At 34.4% G+C, this 27,706-nt stretch overlaps 1 protein-coding gene across 2 annotated transcripts in view; it reads right to left on the reverse strand.

The window, feature by feature from the left end:
- Positions 1 to 27,706, reverse strand: part of LOC140437484 (cytokine-like nuclear factor N-PAC) — a 115,451-nt gene that overhangs the window by 76,150 nt on the left and 11,595 nt on the right. The window contains exons 5-6 of one of the 2 annotated variants that reach the window (XM_072527043.1): positions 23,971 to 24,090; positions 7,412 to 7,471 (exon numbers count right to left, since the gene is read on the reverse strand). In XM_072527043.1, the coding sequence (XP_072383144.1) occupies positions 7,412 to 7,471; positions 23,971 to 24,090 (180 nt within the window). The remainder of the gene's footprint in view (positions 1 to 7,411; positions 7,472 to 23,970; positions 24,091 to 27,706) is intronic. The other variant, XM_072527044.1, reaches the window with a different exon arrangement.

Consider the following 27,706-nt stretch of genomic DNA (forward strand, 5'->3'; position numbering starts at 1 on the left):
AAAAAGTCAATGGGCACAGGCAAAGCTAATTTTACATTTTAATTTCAGTAGACATTGATAAATGCTTTGTTTCATCTCTTTCTTATTACTGGTTCAATCATTGTTAACAGGTACTCGAAATCGTTTAACGACATACGACAAAAATTTTGAAACTGTCCTGCAACTAAATCACTTAAAAGATTATTTCCATTATAAACTTGTCTACTTTTAAATACTGGTGTAACCCAATAACGACGTTTCCTCCGGGTCTTTCGTTTTTCTTGTAAAAAATGGTTAATTACTATAACAGCACCACTTGCTATTGCTAATTTTGTTTTCATCGTGCGCGCGTAAATAAAAACTGGAACTTATTTGCTCCTCTAGAATCACATGCGCAAAGTTGCGCCGCTCTGTGTAGTTCTGCTCCGCGCTGCTCGAAGCAGAGCAATGCAGCGTAGAATAGCGCGACTGGTGGGACCCCGCCTTTAGACTACGTAGAACGCGCTATACCTTATATTGGGACATTGTTCCAGGCCGAAATTCTGCATTTTTTGTGTATATTGTGTATATTAAACTGTAGTGGCAAAGCCCAAAAATTGGCAAACGAGGAGCCTCTGTATTTTAAAATGGCGGGCTTTCAAAACGAAATATGGCAATTTGCAAAAAAATTAAAGTCTTCTTTTTCCTGATTCGATGTACGATATAGATAAGAATGGGTTTGTAGATGTAGGGCAGGTAGAATGTAGCAACCAAGTAAAAGTAGCAAGCTGAAAAGATGGTTTGACTGCTCATCCGCAGAAATCTTTCGTACAGCAGTTTCCAAAGCTACAATTGCCATTTAGATCAAAGGAATGATATACATAGTATGTAAAATTTTACGTCAAAAGGAACATTACATCTGCAACAGTCTCAAAACAAGACGCCTCAGTATACAGCTTGCCGTCCTATAGGTTCGAATGTTGACTAGTAGATTTTTATTTAATTATAGACCTATTTTTTTAATATTTCATAATATTCATGTTACTGTTACTATCTGTATCTCAATATAATGTCGTCTTGACGGCTCAAAGCGTGGATTGATGGTTCGAATCACACGTAAGCTAGATAAATACTTCAACTGCAACAGTAAGGCATCCAAAGAGACTGCGGCATTGTATAGAAGTCACGAGTAAACTCGAATTGGCTGAATGGTACAGTGAGAGATAAGATCTCGCGGCTCACTGAAAGCTCTTAATTGATTTTTATCGAAAGGCGTTAAGACGTTAGAAAACTAATATGTAGTAGTTGTACAAAAAAGGGTGTACGTATGTGAAATTATGAATATAATTTCAGTGTATGAGGACTGTATTAACAGGGCTGGTTCAGAATAATTAGGATAGGTAATAAAGGGTTATACAGGTAATAGCAAATCAAGTTTATAAAGCGTTACCAATACTGCTGCTACACACACACACACTCGCGGTATTTACAGCCTTTCACTTGCGGTTGTTCTTCGTACGGAGGAGCTGTCTCTACCGGTTTCGTAACAAGTGTCTCGCGGTACTAACACTAAGATCTAGAGATAGAGCACATTTGCGTTTCTTGTCTCTACGATTCAAAAGAGAATTCGCGATATTTTTCGCGGAACTATCAGAAAGAGAAAGAATGTCTGTTACTAGCGGCAGTCAACAGTCGAGAGAGAGGACGTCTGTTGTTAGAGAAAGTCAACAGTCAAGAGAGCACGTCTGTTGCTAGTGGCGGTCAACAGTAGAGAGAGTACGTCTGTTGCTAGTGGCAGTCAACAGTCGAGAGAGAGGCTTATTCGTTTGCTATTTTAAAACTGTCTGTATTTATAAAGAAGTAGGGTTGAAGTGAGAGTAGGAAGGGTTGGTAATGATTTTAAAATTGAGGTAGAAAATAATAGGAATTAATACAGCGAAAAATGACATGGTTTTTCGCATCTGAAAAATTGAACATACCGGGGGCCGGCGAGAAGAGTTACGCCACTGGGATAGGGTATCAAATAATTACTTCGAGAACGAGGGTAAACCGGTATACATTAGGGACATTGTTGTAAAAAAAAAAGATAACTATGAACTATTTAAAATCTAGAGAAACTAAAGTCTAAACAAATTATATATTTGGCTGAAAGTGCCACTATTCAATAAAAGGTAACCTAGCTACTTTCTGTATTGACCTAAGGTATTCGCCATTAGGTGTGGATACTCTAACAGTTCGAACAAGAGAATCTTTGCCTGGGAGCAATTCGATGAGCTCTCCCAGAGGCCAGAGGAGAGGGGGAGTCTCTTCATCTATGATCATCACACATCATCTATGACCTCACTTATCATCACCTATCTTTAAAGGTCCAGCAGCGATATTCCACTTACTCCTACTTTGTCGTAATAGCATATCCGATACAAGCAGTGGAAGTGTCAGGCACCTGGGGAATGTAATTTTATATATTGATTGGAATGTACCCAATAATGATTTCCAATCCGGTCAATAGGTCATCCAGTATTTCACTGTCCCAGTCTAAGGGCAATGACCAGAGACGTTGTAAGAAACGTTTAGAGTGTACAAGGAGTCATACATCCAATTTTTTTTTGTTAAGGGAGACGCCTCTTCACAAACAGGCAGCTTAAAAGAGATATTGTCTTGATAAGGTGACCAATTAATACCTAGAATCTTAGAGGAGTTATTAACTAAGTTAAGATTAACTTTTGAAGTGGAGACCAGACTACATTCATTTGAAAAGGCACCAGAATTTAAATATATTTAGAAGTAAGTAGTACTGGAGTAGTCTGAAAAGTGACTGTTTGTGCTGGTAACATATTTTTTAAGAGAGGCTGCTCTATTACATCTTGAGTACTAATCTTATTGGAAGTAATTTCATAAATCGGCTTTTGAAGCTCTTGCTTCTGAGCTTGAACACTTAATATAAATTGAAACATAGTTATTTCTTTCATCTGTTTGATCTGATTAGGGAGTGAGTCATCATTAAAAAAATTATTTTTAACTTCTTTTTGGCCATTTATACTTATTTGTGAAACGTGCATCGCTATAGAGTATATTATAGTTAAATAAAGTATAACAAGAGTGTACCAGACAGAGATGAATGATGAAGAGAATAAAAAACAGCGACCTTTGGAAACGGTACGAAGAGAAAAGAAAAAAATATGTATATATAAGAGTATAATACGTTTCTTTTTCTTGTGTGTGAAAATTATAATTGGTATCGTGAATTTAATTTAAATTGACACTAATAGATAATTTTCATTGATTGAATAAAGCAATTAATATGCAAACAATTTTTAAGGGGATATTATTGTAAAAATTTAGTATGTCATCAAGCGATTTGAATAAAGCAATTATTATGCTAGGGATTAAAGCCTACTGACTATAACAGCGGAGAATTCTTGTAAAAATTTATTATTCAGAACAAAAGGAGAAAATACCAAATGATTTACCTAGACGAAATGTGCCAGAGAACAATACAATAAGTTGGTATTATAATAGGTTGGATGGTGAACAGTAGTATCTCTCAATAGCTGTATCTCCCTAGTTTAAGAATTTATTTTACCTACTCCGGACGATTTGTGTCTGTCAAGAGGATTCTTTGAGGTTGACTAAACATCATACCACAAGACTGCAGTAAATGCTTAGCGCCTGGTAAATGAAGGTTATTATGTCTCGTTGTCTCGTAAGTGCACCAAAATGGGCAAGGAATTTCTACCAAATGTCGAAGATTTTTTGTGTCAAAATTTAAAATGCCCATTTGATGCTTTCATTGCTAATTTCTTAAGTCCACTACTTACACATGTTGTGACTGAAACCAACATATATGCCGCACAAAAGCTAAATCGCAATTTCAAAACTTCCGAAGATGAAATTCTAACTTTTGTAGGAATAATGCTTTTGTCAGGATATCATCCACTACCATATCGAAGGTTGTATTGGTCACGAGAGCCCGATGAAATGTGCCGTAATGGTTTTGATGAAATAATGAAGTATCTAGCTAACAATGAAAGAAAATGATACAGTACGTTAAGTTTTAAATTAGATATACACCCTATAAATGGCAACACTGCGCGCCGTCTACTTTTTACGAACCTACTTCGTTGACCCGTCGCCAATAATTTACCATTATACAGTGGTTGTTTAAAGCGTTAACAGCGTAGATCTTTAGATTATAATAAAATGGTTTTTATGTTGGTAATTCTGGACAAAAGTGTGTAGATTTATTATCTGCGTTTTTTTTTAGAGGAGACCAATTCCTTGCGTACAGTGAATTCCTAATATTGTTAAAAAAATTAATAGTTGTTATTGACTCAAAAATTGCATAAAAGATTGTCACGCTCTAGAAGTGTCACCAGAAAAGTGACAGGTTTTATGACAAATTGGGATACTGTTCAGCCGTAGAAGGTCAAATATTTGAATCAATTTTGTAGGGCATAAAGAATTATTTCTTATTTTATTAAGAACTATCTTTTATTTTCAAGAGTATATTTTTTGTTTTATCTTTTTAAACAAATGCGCTTTTATTTCTAATTCAACCATAAAAAATTGTTCATATCATTAAAAACCGATACAAATGCACCGATTAATAAAGGTCAGTGTATTTTTATCGAGTTTATGTCTTTATGTGCCGTCTTCTACCGAAGGTTGGCGACCATCAAACGATAGGTTTCTCTGTTTTATGTCGCACGTATTATGTTCGCAGCTTCTGGTATTTGAAACCATTTTCTCAAGTTTCTCAGCCAGGATTTCTTCTTTCTGCCCAAACCTCTTCTACCTTTAATCTTGCCTTCCACGATAAGCTGTAGGCTTATCATTACGGAACTCATGGCCCAGGTATGACGCTTTCCTCCTTTTAACAGTTGTTAACAATTCCACCTCTTTACCCATTCGTCTTAATACCTCTGTGTTGGTCACTCTGTCCAAGGTATTCTCAGTATGCGTCGATACAGCCACATTTCTAGAGCCGCTAACTTCTTTATAGTTGCTGCTGTTAACGTCCAACTTTAAATTGGTAAAGTAGCGTAGAGAGTACGTTCTTCTTCTTCACATGCCATACACCAAAGTGCGTAGGCGACTATCTCATTACTAGAATTCTGTTCTTGGCGGCGTGACACAGCTCGCCTGTATTGTGTATTCCTGTCCATTCTTTAATATTTCTTAACCAGGATAATTGTTTGCGGCCGGCTCCTCTCCTACCTTCGATCTTCCCTTGTAGGATTAACTGAGGTATTTCATATTTTGAAAGAGAGTATGTAGCTTTCTCATTTTGATGAATTTGGATCTTGCTATTTCAATTCGGATCTTAATCTCTACGTCTGGGTCCCACTTATCATTTACTGTATATCCCAGATATTTAAATCGGTGTACTCTTTCAATACGTTCGGCTTCAATATTCAGGTCGATATGTTGAATGTTCTTTTTAGTGATCACCATAAATTTAGTTTTCTTTTTATTGATCTTCAGTCCAAATTGGTTGCCAGTTGTATTTACTCTATTTAGCATCATCTGTAAATCTTCGATGTTATCGGCCAGTATAACAGTATCATCTGCATATCCAAAATTACTTGTTGGTACGCCATTAATCTTGATGCCCTCGTTGTACTCTTCCAGTGCCTCTAGAAATATTTGTTTCGTGTACAGGTTGAAAAGCAGTGGCGAAAGAATACAGCCCTGTCTAACCCCTCTCGAAATGGTTACGAGTTTATGTACTCTAAGAAATAAACCGAGCATATTTAATCAAAAAAAAAAACATCGAATTGGCATCGAAGACAATGTTGCCGATTTTAGCGCTTTATGTAGTGTACAATATCTAATCCAAAACTTGTTGACTTCCTCAACTCGGTTTATAAGCAGATCACACCTGGTAATTATACAAGTATTGAAGAGAGCATTATTCTATCTTACAGCAGGCACAGTAACACACAATTCATAAAAGGAAAAACAATACGCTTATAAGGAAATTATGGGTTGCCTTTGATTCGTCTGGATACATTCATCATATTGGCCCATATTGTGACTCTTCTACCAAAATATCTGAATCTGGCCAAGGAGGAAATGTTGTAGTAAGGAAGAAATGTTGAAATCCTAAGTATAGTCCAAATACTATATAGACGTAAGTAATAACCACATTTTCAATTTAACAGTAAAAATGTTACCCCTTTTGTTTTCATTTAAGTACCTTTAGATTTTTTACTGAGGATAACCTGATAATAGGATCGAAAACGTTCTGAAAATTTATAAATCCATTTTGGATAATTTTTAAAAAATTTTAATAATAAAATTTTATAGCATTTTGCAAAAAGAAGCTTTTAGTCCATTGTTAAGATTTTTTACACTATAGTATACAGCCAACCACTGGGAAATTCAATTTTAAATTTTAAAAAGATAACTACTATGGATGTTTCTAGACCATTGCCAGTTACAATTGTACTATGGGAGGAGTAGACCTTTCTGACCAATTCGTCTCTAACTTATCAACAGTCCATGCCACTGTTACAGTTTTGACGGCAGCGTGCAACTTACATCTTGAAATCGTTTGGAAGTAGGCCATTGATGAGTGGAGTGCCATCCTGGTTACAACTTTCTCCTGTTTTTGAAGACTTGTAGAGACCGGACTGATCATACAATAGCGAAGGGTAGCTCTAAATACTCGTATCGATGTTACAGAGTATGGGAAATCGTACTTGTTACTTATGTAAAAAGTGCTCAAAGTATTTCATAATATTCAAAATTAACCTACAATATATTAATATATTTCAACTTGTTTAATGTCATATCATCCCTGTGGCAACTAATGTTGCCAGTCAAAAAACGACATTTGCACATACAATTTGATTCTAAAAATAATATAATAATATAATTTTGAATGCTTTTCTGTATCACAAAATTAAAATTGCATCTTCTTACTCCTACTATGAAACTACGGGCTTTAATGGGTTAATATCTGGTCAGACTTCTGTTGACCTTTGGCATTATGACAAATAAAAATGCAATTTCGAATAATCTAAAGATACATCTTTGTTTTGTGTTAAGAAATCTTTTGTTTCACGTCTTACTTGACCTTTTAGGGCATTTTTTACGTTTTTAATTTTATTTCGTTTGATTTTAAAATGGTAATCATGAAACAAACGAAATGTAGATATTGTAAATATCTGTGAATAAGGCATCAACTCGTCGATGCCTATGACCTTGTTTTACAGACTCAAAATGAAATAACTTCCACCAAGCAATTTAGCAAACTCCTAAAGCGTTAATATAACGAATCAAACAAACGTAACAATACCAATGACAATCCATTGCACTATTCTTTTTTACTACTGAAACGATACAGACTTAGGTTTGTTAACAACAAAACCAAAAACACTAAAAGCCTTGTTAATGATTAAGATGTTTCGTTTTAACATGCACAAAAATTTAATGGATTATTATTTACCTCGCTTCCTGATCCTTTTTTATTAAATATAGTCTTTGAAATTTTCAATGCTTTGGGTGACTGAAAAGGAAACAAACTATAGGTTAGAGGGATAAGTTTCCCAAGACTTATTGAAATATTATTAATGTGTTGATAACGAAACCAATATGTCGATTTTCCTGCCAATATAACAGTTTTTATGTAAATATTTTTTGTGTTATACATTTTGTAATGCACTTTTAAGATATCGTAAGTTTTCACAACTCTCGTTAGGAAATAACAAGTCTCTTAAATCAATCATCAGTAGCACTACAGCCCAAATGAACCTTGATCTTTCCTGGTTCGTTTCGTAAGTCGTTGGTTTCCATTCCAAATTACAATCTTGGCATGCCACTACTATAGGTATTGATAATAGAGTTCGACTGGGAGAGGAGCTTCCATTCGTGGAGTGGAGTTATCATTGGCTATGTTATGAGGGAGTCTAAATAATATCAATTTGTTTACAAGCACAAAGTTGTAGTTCTCCAAGCTGAAGTTTTGACCAGTGTTTCTTTAGCTCTGTTATTTCTTAAGGCCAGCTTCGTCAAAAAAACGTGTTTTTTTTTAAATAAATTTTATTTATAGTACAAAAGATATTTAAAAATCAAACTTTTTACATGTGAAAGTACATACAATAAACTACTTAAAATCTTTTTTTTATGGTGGCTCTGAAAATGGCTGGTCAAACTCGTCCAATTTGTTGCTGAGTGTCATCAAGATTGAGAGAGTACGGATGGAAAAGTGTTAAGAAGCGATGTTGAAATAAAGCAAAGATGGTAAGAGCACTTTAGAAAGTTGCTAAATGAAGAACACCAGAGGAGAGACAGAAGATGTGGGATCTCAAATGAGAATATAATACCGGGAATAGTGAGAGACTGGGTTGCCGTGTTGTTAAATAGGAAGAAGAATGGTAAGGCAGTAAGACCTGAAGAACACCTGTAGAGGTTTGGAAGGCTCTAGGAGGGAAAGAGATTGATATTTTGTGGCAAATGATGAGTAGTTTATGAGGAAGAAAGGATGCCCAATGCATGGAAAGAGAGTGTGATGGTAACATTGTACAAAGATTAAGGAGACATTCAGGACTGTAATAACTATAGAGGGATAAAGTTAATGTCGCACACAATGAAAATTTGGGAGAGCGAAGGTTAAGGAGAGAGACATCGATAGGAGAAGAACAGTTTGGGTTTATGCCAGGGAGGAGAACAACGGATGCCTAGATTGCTTTGAGACAATTGGTAGAGAAATACGGCGAGAAGAGGAGACAGCTGCATTTGGTAGTTATAGATCTTGAGAAGGCGTAATACACAGTCCCTGGACAGGAGCTATGGAGATGTATGAGAGAGAAATGGGTTCCTGAGAAGTATGTAAGGCTCGTAAAAGATATGTATGAAGGAGCTTACAACAAAGTAAGGACTTGTGTCGGATTGACGGGAAGTTTTCCAGTGCCAGTTGGTTAGCAACAAGGCTCTTCACTAGTTCCTACCTGTTTAATTTTGTTATGGATGTACTGACAGAGAAAGTAAGGGAGGGGGCTCCTTGGTCAATGCTATTTGCTGATGAAATAGTGTTAGTAGAGGAGAGCAAAGATATGCTGGAGAAGTTGGAGGATTGGAGAAGGGCTATTGAAGAGGGAGGACTTAATATTAGCAGGACGAAAACGGAATATATGTGGTTGGGAGGTAGAGGAGAGGTTGGGGACATAGAACTGCTTGGAGAAAAACTAGGAAGAGTAGGAGAATTTATATACATCGGCTCCTACATAACGGAAAATGGGACACTAGATCGAGAAATTGTCCACAGGATACAGGCTGATTGGTTTAACTGAAAACGAATGAGCGGGCTACATTTTTTGTGATCGAAAAATCAGGTAAGGGCTGAAAGGAAAGATATACAAGATTTTGGTGAGACCTGCATTGGTGTGCGGCTGTGAAGTGTGACCTGTAAAGAAGATTCAGGAAAAGAAGACGGAGGTAGCTGAAATGAAAATGTTACGGTGGATGTTGGGTAAGACTAGAATGGACAGGATCAGGAACGACTTGATCAGGGAAAGAGCCGGGGTGACTATTCACCCCGGCTCTTTCCTGTAGAAATGAAAATTATGTGGGACGAAGGATAGAGCAGGAGAAAATAGTAGCTAGGAATGGCAGCATTACGGAGTGCAGGAAGAATGGACAAACGAGCATAGGGCGGCCTAGACGACGGTATTTATTCCAAATATTGCTGGATGAAATGCGGCCACCTAGTTCCTAACAGGGCACGGCTCGCTCAGTACCTACCTACAAAGAATAGTGTCTGATACGGCCTAGCACTATGTATTCGAGTGCAGAATTTTCAATGATGACAGAAATTAATTACACAGGAAGGTAGGCAGGGTAAGTGCAAATGCAATAACGCAGCTAGCCATGAGGGGAAAGACTGAATACAAGGCAATACTGAAAGCAGAAAGAAGGAAATACTAGAGAGAAATCTTCAACAAAAGTAAAAGAGAGAGAGATAGAGACAGATAGAGAGAAAGAGAGAGAAAGAAAAAACAGATGTTTCATGTGATGCACCAGTCTGTAGAGGACCTAGCGTATAAGTAGTCCAATTGAGGGGTGGACTTTAGTTAATAGGCAGGGAGCTATGGTTGCATCTGTGAGCACGACTCCTCTGGGAGGACTGCGTGCGGATGGAGTCTTCCACCCTGAATCAGACACACGCCACGGCATCCTTAACGGGAAACGGCCTGGTACGGTCTTTAGAAGATTTACCACCTCCTCCCCATAAAAAAGTACCGACCATAGAGACATCTAAAGAGCACAATGCCGTTTAGTTCATGTTGATAAGTGCAATAGTTTCGAAATACGAGTGACACTTACATGAAAAAAACATGGTTTCGAGAAAAGCCGATTAACGTATACAGCTGCCGTCACCCGACCCGCTAGAGCGGCCGGATTAACTTTCTATTATCTTTCCTATCTTTTATCTTTTTTTGGTATTCTCTTTTATTTCTATTTTCTCTTCACTCGGAAAGGCGTTTACTAAATGCAGTTGAAAGAAGCACAGCAACTGAAGAAAAACCAAGTGAAAAGGGAAAATTTAGGGAGATAAGCAACGAGTTAAAAGAATTTATAAGTGAAAAACTCGGATGAACTTTAACAAAGTATCTATAACTATCCCAGTCTTTAAGAAAAAAAAAACAGACCCACAAAATTATGGAGGGATCAATGAATGAAAAAGATTAAGGATTCCGAAATAATTGATGTACCATAGATGAAATATTTATTATCAGACAAACAGCCGAAAAAGTTATTGAATAATATAAAGTTGTCTTCTGTGCTTCATTGACCTTATGCGAGCGTTTAATAGGGTAAGGCTTGCAGGTGTTCTGAAACTATTAAAGGAAAAAAACGTAAACCAAAAAAAAATTATTGAAATTATTCAACAATTGAACATTGGGAACAGCCCTTTCATAAGAGAAGACAATAAGCTGTCCAAGAAGATCAGTCTCAACAGGACTTCAATAAGGAGATACTCTCAGTCCAGTCCTCTTTAACGTAATTACCAAAGTGAAAAACGCGTAAAAGAGGTTATATAATGGACAATACAAAATTTAAAATAATTTGCGACGCTGACGATGCGGTGATAATATCTGAAGATGAAGACAATCTACAGCGACTATTCTACAGGTTTGAAATAGTAAAAAAAGAATTAAATATGATTATCTCTATCTAGAAAACGCAGTCTATGACATCAAGAGAACCAACAAAATTTAAGTTAGCAATTGATAATACATAAAAGTGTGGAGCAAGTAATGTCTCTTAAATATCTAGGCGCTAATATTACAAGCAATAGAAATCTAAAACAAGAAATACGAACACAAGCGATAACAGCAACTAGGGTATCAGAATTTCTCTGGGATGTAATTATGGAGAAACAAATTTATGAGCATATAAAGCAAAGCACAAATTTACAAAACCTGTGTAAGAGCTATTATGACCTACGCCACAGAAACACGAGCAGATAGAGTGAGGATCAGCAAATATCAACACCCTGTGTAGCATCCAAGGTACTGTGAAATGGTCTAGAGTCAGAAAAAGAACATGGAGACCACGTTGATAGAATGGGTGATAATATACTGCAAATATTGCAAAGGAAGAGAAACCGAACACCAGCAGCCTACCCGGAAGACCCCCAAACGCTGGTATGAAAGTTGGAAATCAGAATCCCAACTTAGACTACAAACTTTCAAAAAACAAGACATTATCTTAAAATAAGAAAAAGAAGACATAAGGAATGAACAACTTGCCCTTAAAAAGATTCCAAGGGAACAGTGTGTTAAGCTGTGTGAACTTTGTCAAATTGTTAATAGCCTTTTTTTGTACTCAAAAACAAAATAAACAAAGTAATTCAGTTATTATGTTATTATTAGAGTTAAGCAGGTATAGTAAAGCTTTTGTTTATTATTGAACCCTTATATACCAGCCTATCAATAAAACAAGGTATAATGGACATACTATGATTTTAGCTAGTGTATTGCTTATTAATCACAACCAAGAGCAATCAAGAGAAGTAGAGGAATACCTCAAACCAGATGTCTGATGACATCAAGCGAATAGCTGGTCAGGAATGGATGCAAAAACAACAACAAAAAAAAACGGATGTGGCAGTCCAGTGGGACTGCCGGTGGAAGTTACACTTCTATACACGCATTCGCCGTTACAAATTTATTTGGGAGTCAATCTGCACAATCATTACATATGTAATGCTATAGGTAAGACATAGCAGAAAGAGAAACAGAATTAATAACAACTTACTAACAATTAATAAACAACTTTTGACCTGTAATAGGAGTATAGTAAATAAAGTATTGAATCAATATTTTGATGAAAATGTATATTTTTATTTCCATATATGTGTGAAAGGAGTTGAATGCAAAAATTATTTTACACATACTCTGCAGTAAAATTCATTGTTTATTTTGTTATTAATATAATAATATAATACAAATTAAAATGCAATACTCATAATATTTAAAAATGATAATAATATACATAACTTTTCTACTCACGCATATATGTTTAATTTACCATGTAATAATATTAATAAAAAAGTCCTCCCCGACTGGGAATCGAACCCCGGTCTACCGCGTGACAGGCGGGGATACTACTACTATACTACCGAGGACATGACAAAGGTATTTCAAAATTGACAGTTGTGGATCATACAGTGATTTATTGAGATTATTATTTTGAAATACAAAAGACTAATATAATTATGAACATTTAATAAATAATACAAAACATCACATAAATAATAATATTAATAAATATTTTATTATATATACAATATGATATGTATATATATATCTTTATATAATATATATAATATTAAATTATATATACAAAAGGAACATTTTTATATTCGAGAGAGGAAGAGAGAGAGAAAATATATCTTCTGTCTCTCTCTTACTCATTATCTTACATATGTACTGATTTCACAGATTCACTCCCATACAAATTTCCAACGTGGAGCGCGCGTATAGAAGTATAACTTCAAAAAAAAGAAATGACACCTAAGGTAAGGCTTACATCCAACGATGGGTTGAATAAATTTTGATGGTGATGATTGCTTATATTCATTCATTTGCATATTTTGGTTTATATTAAATAAAAGTAAAAAAAATATGATTTGTATCTTAAAGGTAGTGTTGTATATTTAAAAACTAGATTAATTATATTAAAAAATCATGAACCAAGTTAACATTCATTTAAATGAAACTCATATCAATGCAGAACATAATTTTACATGTGATAATATTGTCAGATGCAGTGAATCATGACCCTACATAATTAGCTAAAACTGTAGAGATTTTTATAAACTCTTGGCATATTTTAAAAATATATTGCTTTATACAAGATGGTTTTAGCGTAATAAAACCTAAAAAAGAATAACACAGTTTAGTTCCCGAGAAATAGTTTAACTGATATGACTTTGAGAATGTCAAATAAATCTACAATATAATAACATGTCTGTGTTCCATTATTCACAACCAAATCCTAACAAAAATGAGAAAATCAAAGATAAGAAAGAAATCAGTTAAAAATACCAAATAGATCTACTTAAAACAAATTAGAGTTGGAAATTTGCAGTACTCGCAGAATAAGTATTAATATAGAAATGCAGCATCACTATAATGTTCTAATCAATGGGTTAATTTGGTAAAGAATTTATAGTTGATACTCAACATTTACACAGATTTTATTTTTTGTGCAGAGCAAAGCAAATGTGTATTTTTAATACTGGTGTTTTTATTAAAATTATTTTATTACAAACTTTATTTATTTTATTTTTATTTATTTATTACAAACTAATATATCACACTAACTTTACAGTGACATCAGAATAATAAAAACTCTATTAATACTAAATTTCAACACTTTCCCTTACTAAAAGCATTTACATAAGTCACCTTTTTGAAAGGATCTGGAATCTTATTTTCGTTAGAGGTTTGATCATCATATCTGCAACTTGATCTTCAGTGGAAATTTGTCAGAAGTTAAACTTACATTCTGCAACTTTTTCTCTTTTGAAAAAAAGGTTTAATTCCAATGTGTTTCAATGACATTGAAAATTTTCTCCTAACTTAATTACTGCTGTGTTATCAATTTTCAATTCAGCAACAACTTCTGCTTCTGTAGTGGATGTGGCAACCATACTTTGTCTGTGACTCGTCCAGGAAACTATTCCCCCGACATATATTATTACAAGTGCAGTGGTTGATCTTGTAGTAGTAAAACCACCAAAATCACTATTGTTGTAACATCTTAACTGAATATGCCTGGTTGATAAGTATCACCTAGGTCAATCGTACCTTTAAGGTATCTAAAGACTCTTTTCCAAACACTGAATGAAAGATAGGGTCTGGTACAAACCATTAAATATGTACATAAGATCACTGCTTCTCTATAAGGAAACGTGTGTTTGGATTCTTTTCCTAATTTAACATCACTGTTGGAAGTCTTCTCCATTGGTGTTATGACTGGTTTACATCTTGAGAAATTAAAACAATCCAGGATTTTTCTAGCATACGCACTTTGGCTAACTCATACTTCTCCCCTATCAGATTTCTTAATTTCTAAGCCCAAAAAATAATCTGCTAGATTTGAGATTATTTTAAATTCCTTTATCAACTCTTCAATTAAATGTTCTAACTCTATCTTTTTGTTGTTTCTGTCTCATACAAACAAACATGGATCAGCCTCACTTGTTTTTAAATCCTAGTTTTTGTAAAAATTTATTGAATCTCGTGTAACAGCAGCGTGGTGCTTATTTTAAGCCATACAGACTTTTGTTAAATTTGCCTACCATGTCTTGACTCTGACTGTAACCAACTGGTTGTTTCATGAAGATTGTCTCTTCTAACTCTCCATAAAGAAATGCGGTCGAAACATCAAACTTTTGCAAAAACATGTTTTCACTTGCTGCAATGCTCAAAATTGATCTTACAGTGGAAAGTCTAGCCACTGGACTGAATGTTTCAGTAAAATCAGTTCCCTCTCGTTGGTAGAAGCCTTTAATGACTAGTCTAGCTTTGTAACGATCAATAGAACCCTCAGGATTGGATTTGAGCTTATACACTCATTTACATGGCAATGCTTTTGCGTTATTGGGTAACTTAACTACTTTCCATGTGTTGTTCTCTTTGATAGAGTTTATTTCTAAATCCATAGCTTTTATCCAGTCTTATTTTTCTTCACTGTTTAAAGCCTCTTCGTAAGTCTCAGATGTTTTGATGAAATAAAGAATATCTTCAGCTACTAATATATAATCATTGCCGAGATGTGAAAACTATTTAATTTGATCACGATTTTTTTCTGGTAATATCTTTCTGCTTCTTCTATGACTTCATCTTCATCTACAGATTCTTCATGATCATCTTCTTCACCATTCTGTGAGATTCTTTGATCATCGATTTCATTTTGTTGTAATTGAGAATTAGCTATATCATCACAGCCACTTTTAGAATTTTCTGGGATATAGGGAAATATCTTGTAGAGGCAATTGAACTCGTTCCTGAGAATCAGTAGTTAGTCTTTCCAAAAATTTAACATCTCTGTATCTGTATCAAATTATGTATCTTTCTTCTCAATCATAACCAATCAAATAGCCTTTGATTGCCTGTTTGTCTATTTTCATCTTGTTTGGACTGGAATATGCATAACAGGTTGTAGGTATGATTCTTGAGTCATTTATTCTAGGATTCTTACCTATCCATAGCTCATGTGGACTTTTTCCTTTCACCATTGACTTTCCTGTTCGGTTCAGAATATAAATTGCTGTACTAACTAGTTTTGCCTATAAAGATTCAGGAAACTTTACTTCAGAATTAGAGTACTTATATGTTCTGGCCATTTCAACAATGGTATGATTGTCTCGTTAACTAGAACTATTTTGATCAGGTCTGTAAGGAGCGGTTAATCTCGGAGTGATTCCGTGTCCTCTTAAAATCGTTCTGACGTCTTCATTGTCGAATTCTCCACCATTATCACTAAGTAGTTCCTTAATTCTCTGACCCAGTCAGAGAATAGCATGGAGTAGTGCTGACCAAGGACAGCAACAGAAGTATGAAGACATGGTAGACACGTAGTTAGAATCTAAGACAATAGCTTCCACTAAGGAGAAGACAATAAAAGAAAACATTGAAGACATGTGGGGGAAAATTAAAAATACTGCCTTGAAGGCAGCAGACCAAAGTATACAGAAAGAAAAGCGTAAACATAGAAAACCATGGATGACAAACGAAATATTACAAATTATGGAGAGGAAACGGATGGTAAAAAATAAAAACCTAACCAGATACAAAGAACTCAAGAGGGAAATTGAGAAAAAAATAAATGTAGCTAAGGAAGACTGGATGAAAGAAAAATGTAAAGAGGTAGAAGATTTGCAAATGAAGCATAAAGATAGAGAACTACACAGAAAGGTTAAAGAAGTAGCTGAAATATGGAAACCCAAACACTTGTAACAAACAAGAAAAACCAAATGGAATAAGACCCTGAAAAACAGAAAGAAATATGGGAGCAATATCTTAAAGATTTGTTTGGTGATCAGAGAACAGAAGAACCCCCGCAAATAAATACAGATGAAAAATTAAACATTCTCACCGAAGAAGTTTTGCAGGCAATAAAAGACGCAAAGAACAAGGCACCCGCGAAGACCTAATAACAGCCGAACATTTTAAACACCTAAGTGATAATGCTGTCACGAAATTAACATACCTCTGCAACATTATATGTGAACATGGCATAATACCGCATGACTGGCTAACATCCACATATATAGCTCTTCCTAAAAAACAAAAAGCAAGGAAATGTGAAGACCATCGAACTGTATCCCTAATGAGTCATGCCGCTAAGATTTTTATGCGAATAATTTATAACCGAAATCACAATAAGTGTGAAGAATACCTGAGTCGTTCTCAATATGGTTTTAGAAAGGGTACAGGCACTAGAGAAGCAATTATGGGATTGACGCTGATGGTAGAAAGGTATCTTGAGGTTTAAAAACGACTATATGTGTGCTTTGTCGATTATAGAAAGGCCTTCGACCGCATCAAACACGGAAAATTGATTGAGGTGCTAAAAGAAGTAGGGTTAGACGAGCACGACATAGCTATCATAAGTAATACATACTGGAACCACACAGGATGCGTTCGAACAGAGAACGGAAACACCAAGTACATCAACAAGAACGAGGAGTGCGTCAAGGGTGCATTTTATCCTCCCCTATTATTTAATGTATATGCCGAACATATAATTAGAGCTTATCTTGAAGATCGCCCTGAAGGTGCCAGAGCCAATGGAATCACCATTAACAATATAAGATATGCCGATGACACCGTAGTATTAGCAGAAACAGAAGACCAACTAAAAATATTGATGACAGAAGAAAGTCACAGGCTGGGCTTGGACATTAACTTTTCCAAAACCAAAATTCTGGTATTTCACAAAAACCCCCATGAACAAGTTACACCTAACATAGTAATAAATGATATCACCCTTCAGAGTTCCCAAAGCTTCATATACCTGGGCAGAGAACTAAATAGCCAACTAAACCACTCAAAAGAAATTAGAAGACGCATTGAAATAGCAAGATCTGGTTTCATGAATATGCGTAAAATGCTCTGTAACCCCAAGCTATCAGTCTCAATAAGATTGAGAACACTAAAGTTTTATGTGTGGTCTCTATTACTATATGGCTGTGAGACCTGGACATTAAAACAGTATGACGTCAACAAATTAAATTCATTTGAAATGTGGATGTACCGCCGAATACTAAGAATAATCTGGACCAGCAGAACTTTGAATGAAAAAGGACTTAGAGCAACGAACACACGGCCTCATCTGGTCAATACTATCAAAATTAGAAAGACGTCATATCTAGGACACATAATGCGCCATAGGGATTTGAGCAGCTCCAGGTAATATTAGAAGCCAAGATTGAAGGTAAAAGGGGCATAGGACGAAAGAAAAAAAATCTTAGCTACGAAAAATCAGAGATTGGACCCACACTAGAGGAAATGAATTAATTCATCAAGCCCAGAACAGAGAGAAATTTGCCATATTGATCGCCAACCTCAACAGAGAAGGCACTTAGGATGAGAAGGAGTTCCTTAATCTTATGTCTTTCGAGTTTTAGCATGGGCGATCATCGTGTTTAAAACAATTTTTGCCGTCAAAGGTATCCATAACGAAATTTGGTGTAAAAATCTTTAAATACAATCATATACCTAAATTTTTTATGACATTTTAAATGGACCACAGATGTCAGTTGACATTAATTCTCCAGGTCAAGTTACAGCATCTCTTGTACCAAAAGGAAGAAAAATTTCAACATAAAAAATAGATCTTCAGTTGTTTTAATTTTACGTTAATTGGGTACACATCCAGAATTAACATCAAATACCAAAATATAAAACGAAATTGATTATAGAAGCAAATTTACAATAAATTTTATTTATAGTTTTTGTAAATATAGATGTTTCATGATTTCAAATGCAAATGTTTTAAAGTTTTTTGGCCACATTGCGAGAAGAGACAATGACAACTTAGAAAGACTAATTGTGTGCGGAAACGTAGAAGGACGTAGAGGCAGAGGACGCTCACCTATCCGATGGTCAGATCAAGTACAGAAAGCCACTGGAGAGACGTTTTCCGAGTCCATGAGAGCAGCCCAAAATCGCAAGAGATGGAGAGAACTGACAGCCCGCATTGTAGGAAATCACGATCCTCAGCAATGAGGAAACGACAAGAGAGAGTAAATATAGAATCAACCTATAATAAATGACATTCCATAAAAAATGGGAATCTGTAGAACTTTGACCTCACATATCAAATTACTACTTTCAGATAGAACAGTGTCAATAAAAATAAATGTTGATATATTGAGCCCTAAAACGACCAATATCGGGTTACCACAAGGAAGTATACTAAGCCATATACTATACTTAATATATAAACGGATCTAAAGTGAAGTTAAATGTAGTGAGACTCCACTTGTCGATGATATTTGTGTATATTATTTACTACGTCAATATATTGAAAGATGCAAAAAATTAAAAATAGATAGCCAATACGAATCTTACTAAATGGTATATGTAAGTCTAAATATTTACGAGAAAAACCACTACAACCGAAATAAAACTAGATACAACAAAGTACACCGTACGTGCATCCCTAAAATATCTAGGAATGTGGCTGGATAAAAAATGACATAAAAATATACAGAAATGATCAAGAAAACAAAAAAATGAATTAACATCTTACGGTTAGTATGTGGAACAATATGGGGGGTCAAATGCAAATGTAGCAAGCATTATGTACAAATCCTACATTCAATACTGAATTATGATTGTTAAGAAGCTAAAAAAGGACGAACAAGAGAGTATTTAAGGTACAAATGTCCTCAAAATGAAATTGCTTGCCACTTAAAGCCCATACTACTAACAGAATGCCAAGAAATATAAACAGTAAAAAAATAGAATTTTATAAAAACATAGTCACAGAACCTCCTCGCCAATCTTGGTTCTCAAGACTATCGGGAAATAAACGATTTTTCTTTGTCTCGTGCAGAATAATGTTCAACCGTGTTTTAACCCCTCAGTATAAATTTAAAATAAAATTAAGTGATTCTCCTAATTGCCCACCCGGAGAAGAACACATAATGAACTGAGCACATATTAGGCTGTTCTAAAATAATTAATGAAGTAAAATTATCAAATGAAGAAATAACCAAAATACCCAAAATAATCACCAAACTATTATAACAATTTCACTACATTAGTAAAGATAAATCAATTTTATCTAAAAATGTAAATAAAATTTCCTAATTTTTATATTATATATCTATTTTAAAAATAATTGAAAAAAATTTGCATTAGCATTTTTTGTTTTAAATATATTTGTATCTATATAAATAGTTTTAAATTTTTATGTATAAAACCTTAAACATTTTTATTCTAATTTCGAATTTAATAATCATTAATTAATTAAAACCGGTTTTCTATTATAAATATATATGGTAGGCTGAGGGGTTAAGAGCAAGCTTTATGTCTCAAGGGGTTAAAAATCTTACTGCAATCAAAAACAAAAGCTACGCCACTGGTAACAGGAAGTGATCTGTATGAAATCTATGATTCTATATAGATTTATTCCCAGTCCCGTTAAAACACAACTAACTGTTGACTAACTCTAAATAGTCGATCGTGATCGATCGATCGATCGCAAAAGAATTCAAAATTATTCAGGTCCTGATCAAAATATTCCAGGCTTCTGAGGCAATGTGACCTGGCGACGTTTGGCAAATGTTACCGATTGTTCTCGAGTGTCTGCTTCTTGTATAACAAACTGCGACGACGGAGCATTATGTCAGTCTTTATTAAATTACGACAAATAGAAGTTGAAGAAGTAAAATAACAATAATTTTTATTAAAAGAAAAATCTTTATAAAAGGTATAAACATAATAACCCTATCGGGTAACATCCTAGAACGTTTTCGAAATAACTATTCCATCATCAGTGCTATCTGGATTTACATGTTTGAAGCAAATCCAGATACCACTGATGATGGAATAGTTATTCCGAAAACGTTCTGTGATGTAGCCCGATACGGTTTTTATATTAATATATCTTTTATAAAGGATTTTTTTAATAAAAATTGTTGTGATTCATGGTATGAAGCCAACTACAGGAATTCAGTTTCATTGTGGATTTTAAAATAACAATATTTAAAACACGAAATGAGTATGAACGAATATCTCACAGCAGGCTTGCGGTTGACACTCAGTAATTACGTAATGGCTTACAAACAATTTGTGAATGATATGCAGTGCCGTGGACCCACATCGAAAGAAAATTATTACTTTACAACTATTAGTATTCGATGTTTGATTAAATGCCTTAATTATATTATGTATTTAGAAGCATTTACAATACAAGCATTTTCAGAAATCTACGTATTTTAGTATCTAGACTCCAGTCTAGTTGTAGCAGTCGTTAGTCTATCGCTTGTCTTTTAAATATTTTGTGATAGATCGCAGACACTAAAAGTCTTGTACAGTAAAAAATACTTGTACAGTTCTACAGTGCGAGCAAGCTGCGAAGCCTACATGAAACACTGAATGAGTATTCAGTGGACATTCTAGCACTTCAGAAATAAAGAATGAGTTCTCCCTCTACTACAGTTCAAATGGTTTTTGGTGTGGAATTCATACTAAATAAACGATTGAAAGCAATAGTCACATATTGTTAGACAATAAGTCCAATTATTCTAGAATAAGATTAATAGGTACATCCTTCAACTACAGTATCCGTGATCCTAGTGAATATAAAGGAGATGAGGAGAAAGGTCTATTCTATAAAAAACTTACAGATTTTGTCAGAAGAAGAATGTCAACTATTATCAAGCATAGTCTCCATAAGATCACCAACCAAAATTGTCTATATCTGATTGAACTAGTAGCATCGTTGAGAAGGGAGGCAGAGTGTGTTTTAAAGTGATAATGTGGAAATGAATATTGCATTATTAAACAAGGAAAATGTATTTTCTAAAGTTCATTTTGAAGTGATGAAAAATGATAAATTCGGAAATAATTGACAAAAATGGGTTCAATATTACTACTTCTGGTTTTTTTGGGTCACTGAACATGAATATCGTGACGGCGATGTTCTCCGACGCACCTGGTGCACATGGGCCTCGTCTCCTGGAGTTTTTTTTAAATTCAATTCAAAATAAGTGCAAACTCATTACTTACGAGATTTTTGTGATCGCTGAACACTAATTAATGTCGACTATGGTGTGCGAAGCACCTGGTTCACAGGACGGTTCTCGTCTCCTAAAGTTTTGTAAAAATTCGATACAAGATCAGTGCAAACACGTTACTTGTTGGTTTTTTGAGATCACTGAATACTAATATCATGACGGCGATGATGTGTGCGAGGCACCTGGTGCCCAGGACGACTACGCCTTCTACAGTTTTGTGGACATTTGATATAAACTCGTTGTTTGGAAGTTTTTGGGGTCGACGAACACTAATATAATGTCGGCGATGGTGTCCGAGACACCTTGTGCTCAGGAGAGGGTTAGTATCTTTGAGTTTGTGTATTGAAGAACATCAACATTATGATATTCATGATCAGCGACCTTAAAATCCACTGAGTAACGAATTTCCACTGACCATGACACCAGGAGACGGAGTCTAGATACAAAAGGTATGTCGGAAACCATCACTGCCATGATATTCGTGTTCAGCGATCCAAAAAACCCCCGAGTAGTAATATTGAACTCATTTCCGAATTACAAATTCATCATTTTTTATCACTTCAAGCAATTTTCATTTCCACATCATCATTTTTGTTCACAGAATTTCCTGATACTCATACGAATCGAATGCAAAAGGTTTTATTGAGATCCATCTTACTGCAAAAATTTGGTAGGTTTTGGGTTTTTTACTGCTTCAAATTTAAAAGGGAAATTCCCAGTAGTTGGACCTTATACCATAGTTTAAAAAAAACTTACAACCACCTTTTGAAAAATATGCATATATGTATAAGGAATAACTGAATTTTAGCAAAGGAAAGAAACACTCATGGACTGGAAATTAGGTATACTTTTCTACTTCACAAAAATGAAGATATGAGGGTGTGTGATAATTGCAGAGGCATCACCTTACTCAATGTGGCATACAAAGTACTGTCTAATCACTTTGGTACTACTGATCACCTGGAAACCATCAGAACATTGATTAAAAAACCAAAGAATTTAATGTACCCGTAAATATGGCGTTTATTGGTAAAGGTATTTAAAATATAAAATGTATTCAAATACCTGGAGGGGAGGAGAAATATGTAAACATTGATGGCGTATGTCATTTGAGGCTTGTGGGATGACATATTATTATTTAGTACAGATATCAAGGGACTAGAAGAAAAATAATTAGATGAGCAATCAAATAAAATAGGTCCCAAAATGAACCTTCAAAAAACCAACATAATGAGTAATCTACAAACTAATCCCATTATTGATAATGTCAGTCTTGAAAATATAGATCACTATATATATCTTGGACATACCATTAGGCAGTATGTGCAAGTCAGTAAAGAAAATCAAATAGCTGAAATAAAAAGATGCATACTTACCTTGCGTAGCATTCAGCAAGTTAAGCAATATTTTAGAGAAAAAAGACATACCAATATGTATAAATGTGTGTATGACAAATCTATTTTATCAGTGACACCATATGGAATTGAGACCATGGTCTTTACAAAGAAAACTTTAGAACAGCTCAGTACAACTTAAAGAACCATGGAGAGAGCCAGTTTGACAGACAAGATTCAGAACACCAACATTCGGGGCAAAAAAAATTGTTGGAAATAATCATTGACAATGGACGCAGAGAATATCAAAGTGGAGATCAAGATAAAACAGGAGAGGAGCGGGCAGACAACAGCAGAAGTGGACGAATGATATCGAACATATCGTGGGCAAGAAATGGATGAGAATATTGCAAAGAGTAGATATCAATGTAAAAAAATGGAAGAGGCGTATGTTCAGCAGTGGACGAACATGGGTGACGAAAAGAAGAAGACCAGTGCCATTAAAAAAGTAAAAAGTATGGACACCTTCATATATCCAGGGTTATTACTGACCTAAAAATATGTTCTATACTGCATTTCATCACAACACTTATACTCGTAATGCTAGTTGCTCCTATTTAAAAAAACAGATCTTGCATAAGTTCACTGAATGTACGCACCAACGTTAGCGCGTACAGTGGAGCAATTACTGGTGAAAGGGGCTAAGTATACAAATATCTGTTTTTTTTTTTTTTCAAAAATTTCGGTTATTTACCAATTAACTTATCGAGCAGTGACCAAAACGATAAATATTCATATTTCTCAATTATTATTCCCAAAAAACAATAAATGAGATTCAACAAATAACTTTTAAACAATCATTAAGTATTTATCTAAAAAATTTGAACAAATAAAATGTAATATTACCTTCTTTACTGATTTCTTAGGTGACAAAAGCTTATTGAATTTCTTGTCAGGGTCGTCAGAGTCTTTCTCCTTCGAAGGAGTTTTATTTTCAGGGAGAGGTAGTTCATAATTTGGATCTTCCTAAAATAATAAGTAGAAATACATTAATTATAAAGAACATAAATCAGAAACATATTACATAAAATCAATCATTTTTCATGTATTAACTCTTCTATTTATGTAGTTATTAAATACCAATGCATATAAAGAAATCAACAAATGGAATAATTTTGAATCATCGAAGAGTCAATTATTTTAAAAGGCATCTACAGACAAGAGATATGTTGCAACGCTGCATAGTATAGCCATTCGTATTTATTGTTTTGGTAGGTTGGTTCACTGCAGTCACCTTATCAACATTAGTGAAGTGGTTTACTGTTAATTTGCAGAATTCGTGTCACGTGTAATGTAAAATATTCGATAGTGTTAATTTACCAAACATTACTTTTACAAGACATAAAATAAATAAATCAAAAAATAATTCTAATAAAAAATAATGAGAATTCCCAAACGAGAATTGTTAATTCAAGAAATGTTATATTAGGTAGTTCCTTCTACTCTCTCTCTCTCTCCCTCTGGCGTCTTACCACCTATTGGAGTTTTAGGTTGAGTTTCTCAACTTAGAATATGCTCATAAATGAATTCTCTTAGGTTTTCCGACATGACTGGCATTGTCGATCTGAAAACCTCAGTCAAGTTCTCAACTGTTCTTGAAGGTGACCAGAACTTTTGTCCATTTTGTTGCCCTCAGAAGCAAATAATTTGAAGCTAATTCAGGGATGTGTTAAGTCATGTGTTCACTGAATCATTCTGTTTGTTATTATCTGATGGCAGAAAGGCCATCCTCTTGAAACCAAATATTATTAAAATTTAATCTCAAATTTTGTAGGAAAAGAACAACATTATTCTATAGTAAATTTTAGTATTTTTGTGCATTTGAACACCTTTGAGTGGAATGAGCCCATAAATTGGGTGAGGGTTGTTCTCCTCCCCTCTTTCTAATTAGTTAATGTACATTGTTGCTGATTTAAAAAAGTTTTTAAAATGCCATGCTTGTATCTCCAGTTATTATCAAAACCAAGCCAATAAATTAACAATCTAATTCTGTTATGCAGTTTTGGTTTCACCTTTGCACAAGAGGTCTAAGAAAGGAAGTGAAGGAACCTAATAGACCCAAAACGAAGAAGGCAATATAGGCATGCAGGAAGTTCAAAACACCTGAAAACAGCCATAACACAACAGATTTATCAATTTGTTAAATATCACCCTGAAACCAACAAGAAAAATTCTGTAAGAATGAATAAATCAGAGAATAAATTTGACAGATGAATAAATTTTCGGACTGGAATATCGGGTACAGATGCAGTATTCGTCATAAAACATATTACCAAGAGAGTATACTAGATCAAAATTCAAAGACGTAATTTCGTCTTTTGTGTAATAACATAGAGGTAACTTTGGCTTGACCAGCAACTCATGTTGGCTGTTAACTCTGGCTTGACCCAGATGTGGTCACCATTTTCGAATAAGGGTTCCCTTTTAGTCAAAAATCCATAATTTCTAATTTCAATTAATTTTTTATATGGATATAGATGGGATACCAAATGAATTGTTGAAATATGGTGGAGCGGCAAGAACAGATTAACTGACAACATGAACAAGATTATAAGACACAATAAAATACCAGAAGAATAGAGGACAAATGAGCTAATCTTGATATTCAAGAAGGGCGATAAGAAATAACCAGAAAACTACAGACTTATCAATTTGTTAAATACTATTCTACAACTAAAGTTTTGCAAGAATTAATAAATCAGCTAAAAAACTTAGTAGATAAGTAACGCGGTTTCCCTATGAGTAGATCGTGTACAGATGCAATATTTCTCATAAAACAGATTACAGAGAAAGCATTAGAATACATTAGACCCGTTTGTTTAATCGACTTTTAATCATGGATGAAGTTAAAGAGCGTCAATAAAAAATAAAAAAAAGAGGATACAGAATAGGAATAATGAAATTAAAATTCTCTCTCAAGCAGAACATGCAATGTTGATACCTTTCAAAGACTGGTTCGCAGATTTAATACAAGAGCAAAAGATTTTGTCATGAGGATTTCAACACAGAAAACTAAAACAGTAGTAATCTGTAAAGAACCAATAAGATAAGAACTGGTAGTCGATGTAGTTTTCATTCAACATGTAATGGAAATAAAAAGTACCTAGGTATTACACTGTCCAGCTATGGAGATGTGAGATGAAATCAAGAATAAGACCAGTATAAGACCAATAATGACGTACGCATCAGAAACAAAATGCGACAGTAGAACAGCAATTACAGGAAACACGCTGAGAGACTGAATAAGGAGCAACGAGATCAGAACAAAATTTAATGGACAGGGTATAAATGAGTGGACACTAAACAGAAAAAAAGAATGGGACAATCACATCGAATATGCGGAATACACGGAATATAAGTATCAGCTGACTGTGCAAGTGATGGAAGTGACAATATTCCATAGAGGAAACAACCCATCAAATTTTCCCTTTATAAGTTATTATAAAAACAGTGGATTACTGTTATATATCGTGCTTTGGGTTTTGTCAGTAGAAATAGCAAAAATTTCAGAATAAGCACAATTTTAAAACTCTATAATGCCCTGGTGAGACCACATATGGAATATGCTTTAATCATCTGGTCTCCTACTGCATTTTCAAACTCAGAAGTGATTGAAAAAGTGCAAAAATGATTTTAAGATTTCTATACGTAAGGAAAAATAAGAAATATCCATATGTGGTCTCATACAGTGTAATGTTAGACTCATTTCAGTTGCAGTCATTTGCCACTAGAAGAAACAGTCAGGCCATTCTTTACAAACTACTATAGAAACATATCACCAATAAACAATATGTTAAAAATTTGTAATTAAGTATTTAATAGACTGACTCATGTGGATATATTTAATGTAAAAAGCTGTGAACTTAAGACATTGCTTGCCCATCAGCACTAGGTTTAAGGGGTTTATTGTATTTTTTTCTTATTGTATTATTAATGTTCGTTTCTTTTATTCATTTATTGTATTTTTTTTTGTCATAAACACTTTACATGCAATTACTACATATTAGTCTATAGTGTTTGTAAGGTGTCTAAATAAATAAATAATAAAATACTATGATTTGATTAAGATACATCTAGTCTCTGCAGGAGATAATTTGTTGCCTATGATGACAATTGTGTTTTAATCTCAACCAATTATTGAGAAAATCTTATTGAATTCCTTTTCTCGGAGGGTACAGTACCAAGACCTTGGCACAGTTAAAAGTGGTAGTTCCTTCGATATAATTTAGGATACCTCAAGGCGTTGATCCAGTATGTGTTTGGTTGTATGAGGTTGTACTTAAGAGGAGAATAAAGAGTAATGGATTGATAAAGCAAATTTAATAACAAAAGAATAGAGAGATATTGCAGAGTCAATTTTGCACTTGCTGTATTACAGCACGCGTTATTTTGACAGTAGAGCATGCGCAGATGTGATATTTGGCTTACGCTGCGGTATTGAAAATACAGCCTGCCGTTATTAGGGGAGCCGTTACGCTGTGCGGAATTAGTTGCGCTATTTTCTTTCTCAGGTTATGTATGTTATTTGTCTTTCATCTAAACCAAGTTTATTAGTAATAATTTTCTAAAATGAGTACATTAG

Source organism: Diabrotica undecimpunctata, chromosome 3 (assembly GCF_040954645.1).
Source record: "Diabrotica undecimpunctata isolate CICGRU chromosome 3, icDiaUnde3, whole genome shotgun sequence".
NCBI lineage: Eukaryota > Metazoa > Arthropoda > Insecta > Coleoptera > Chrysomelidae > Diabrotica > Diabrotica undecimpunctata.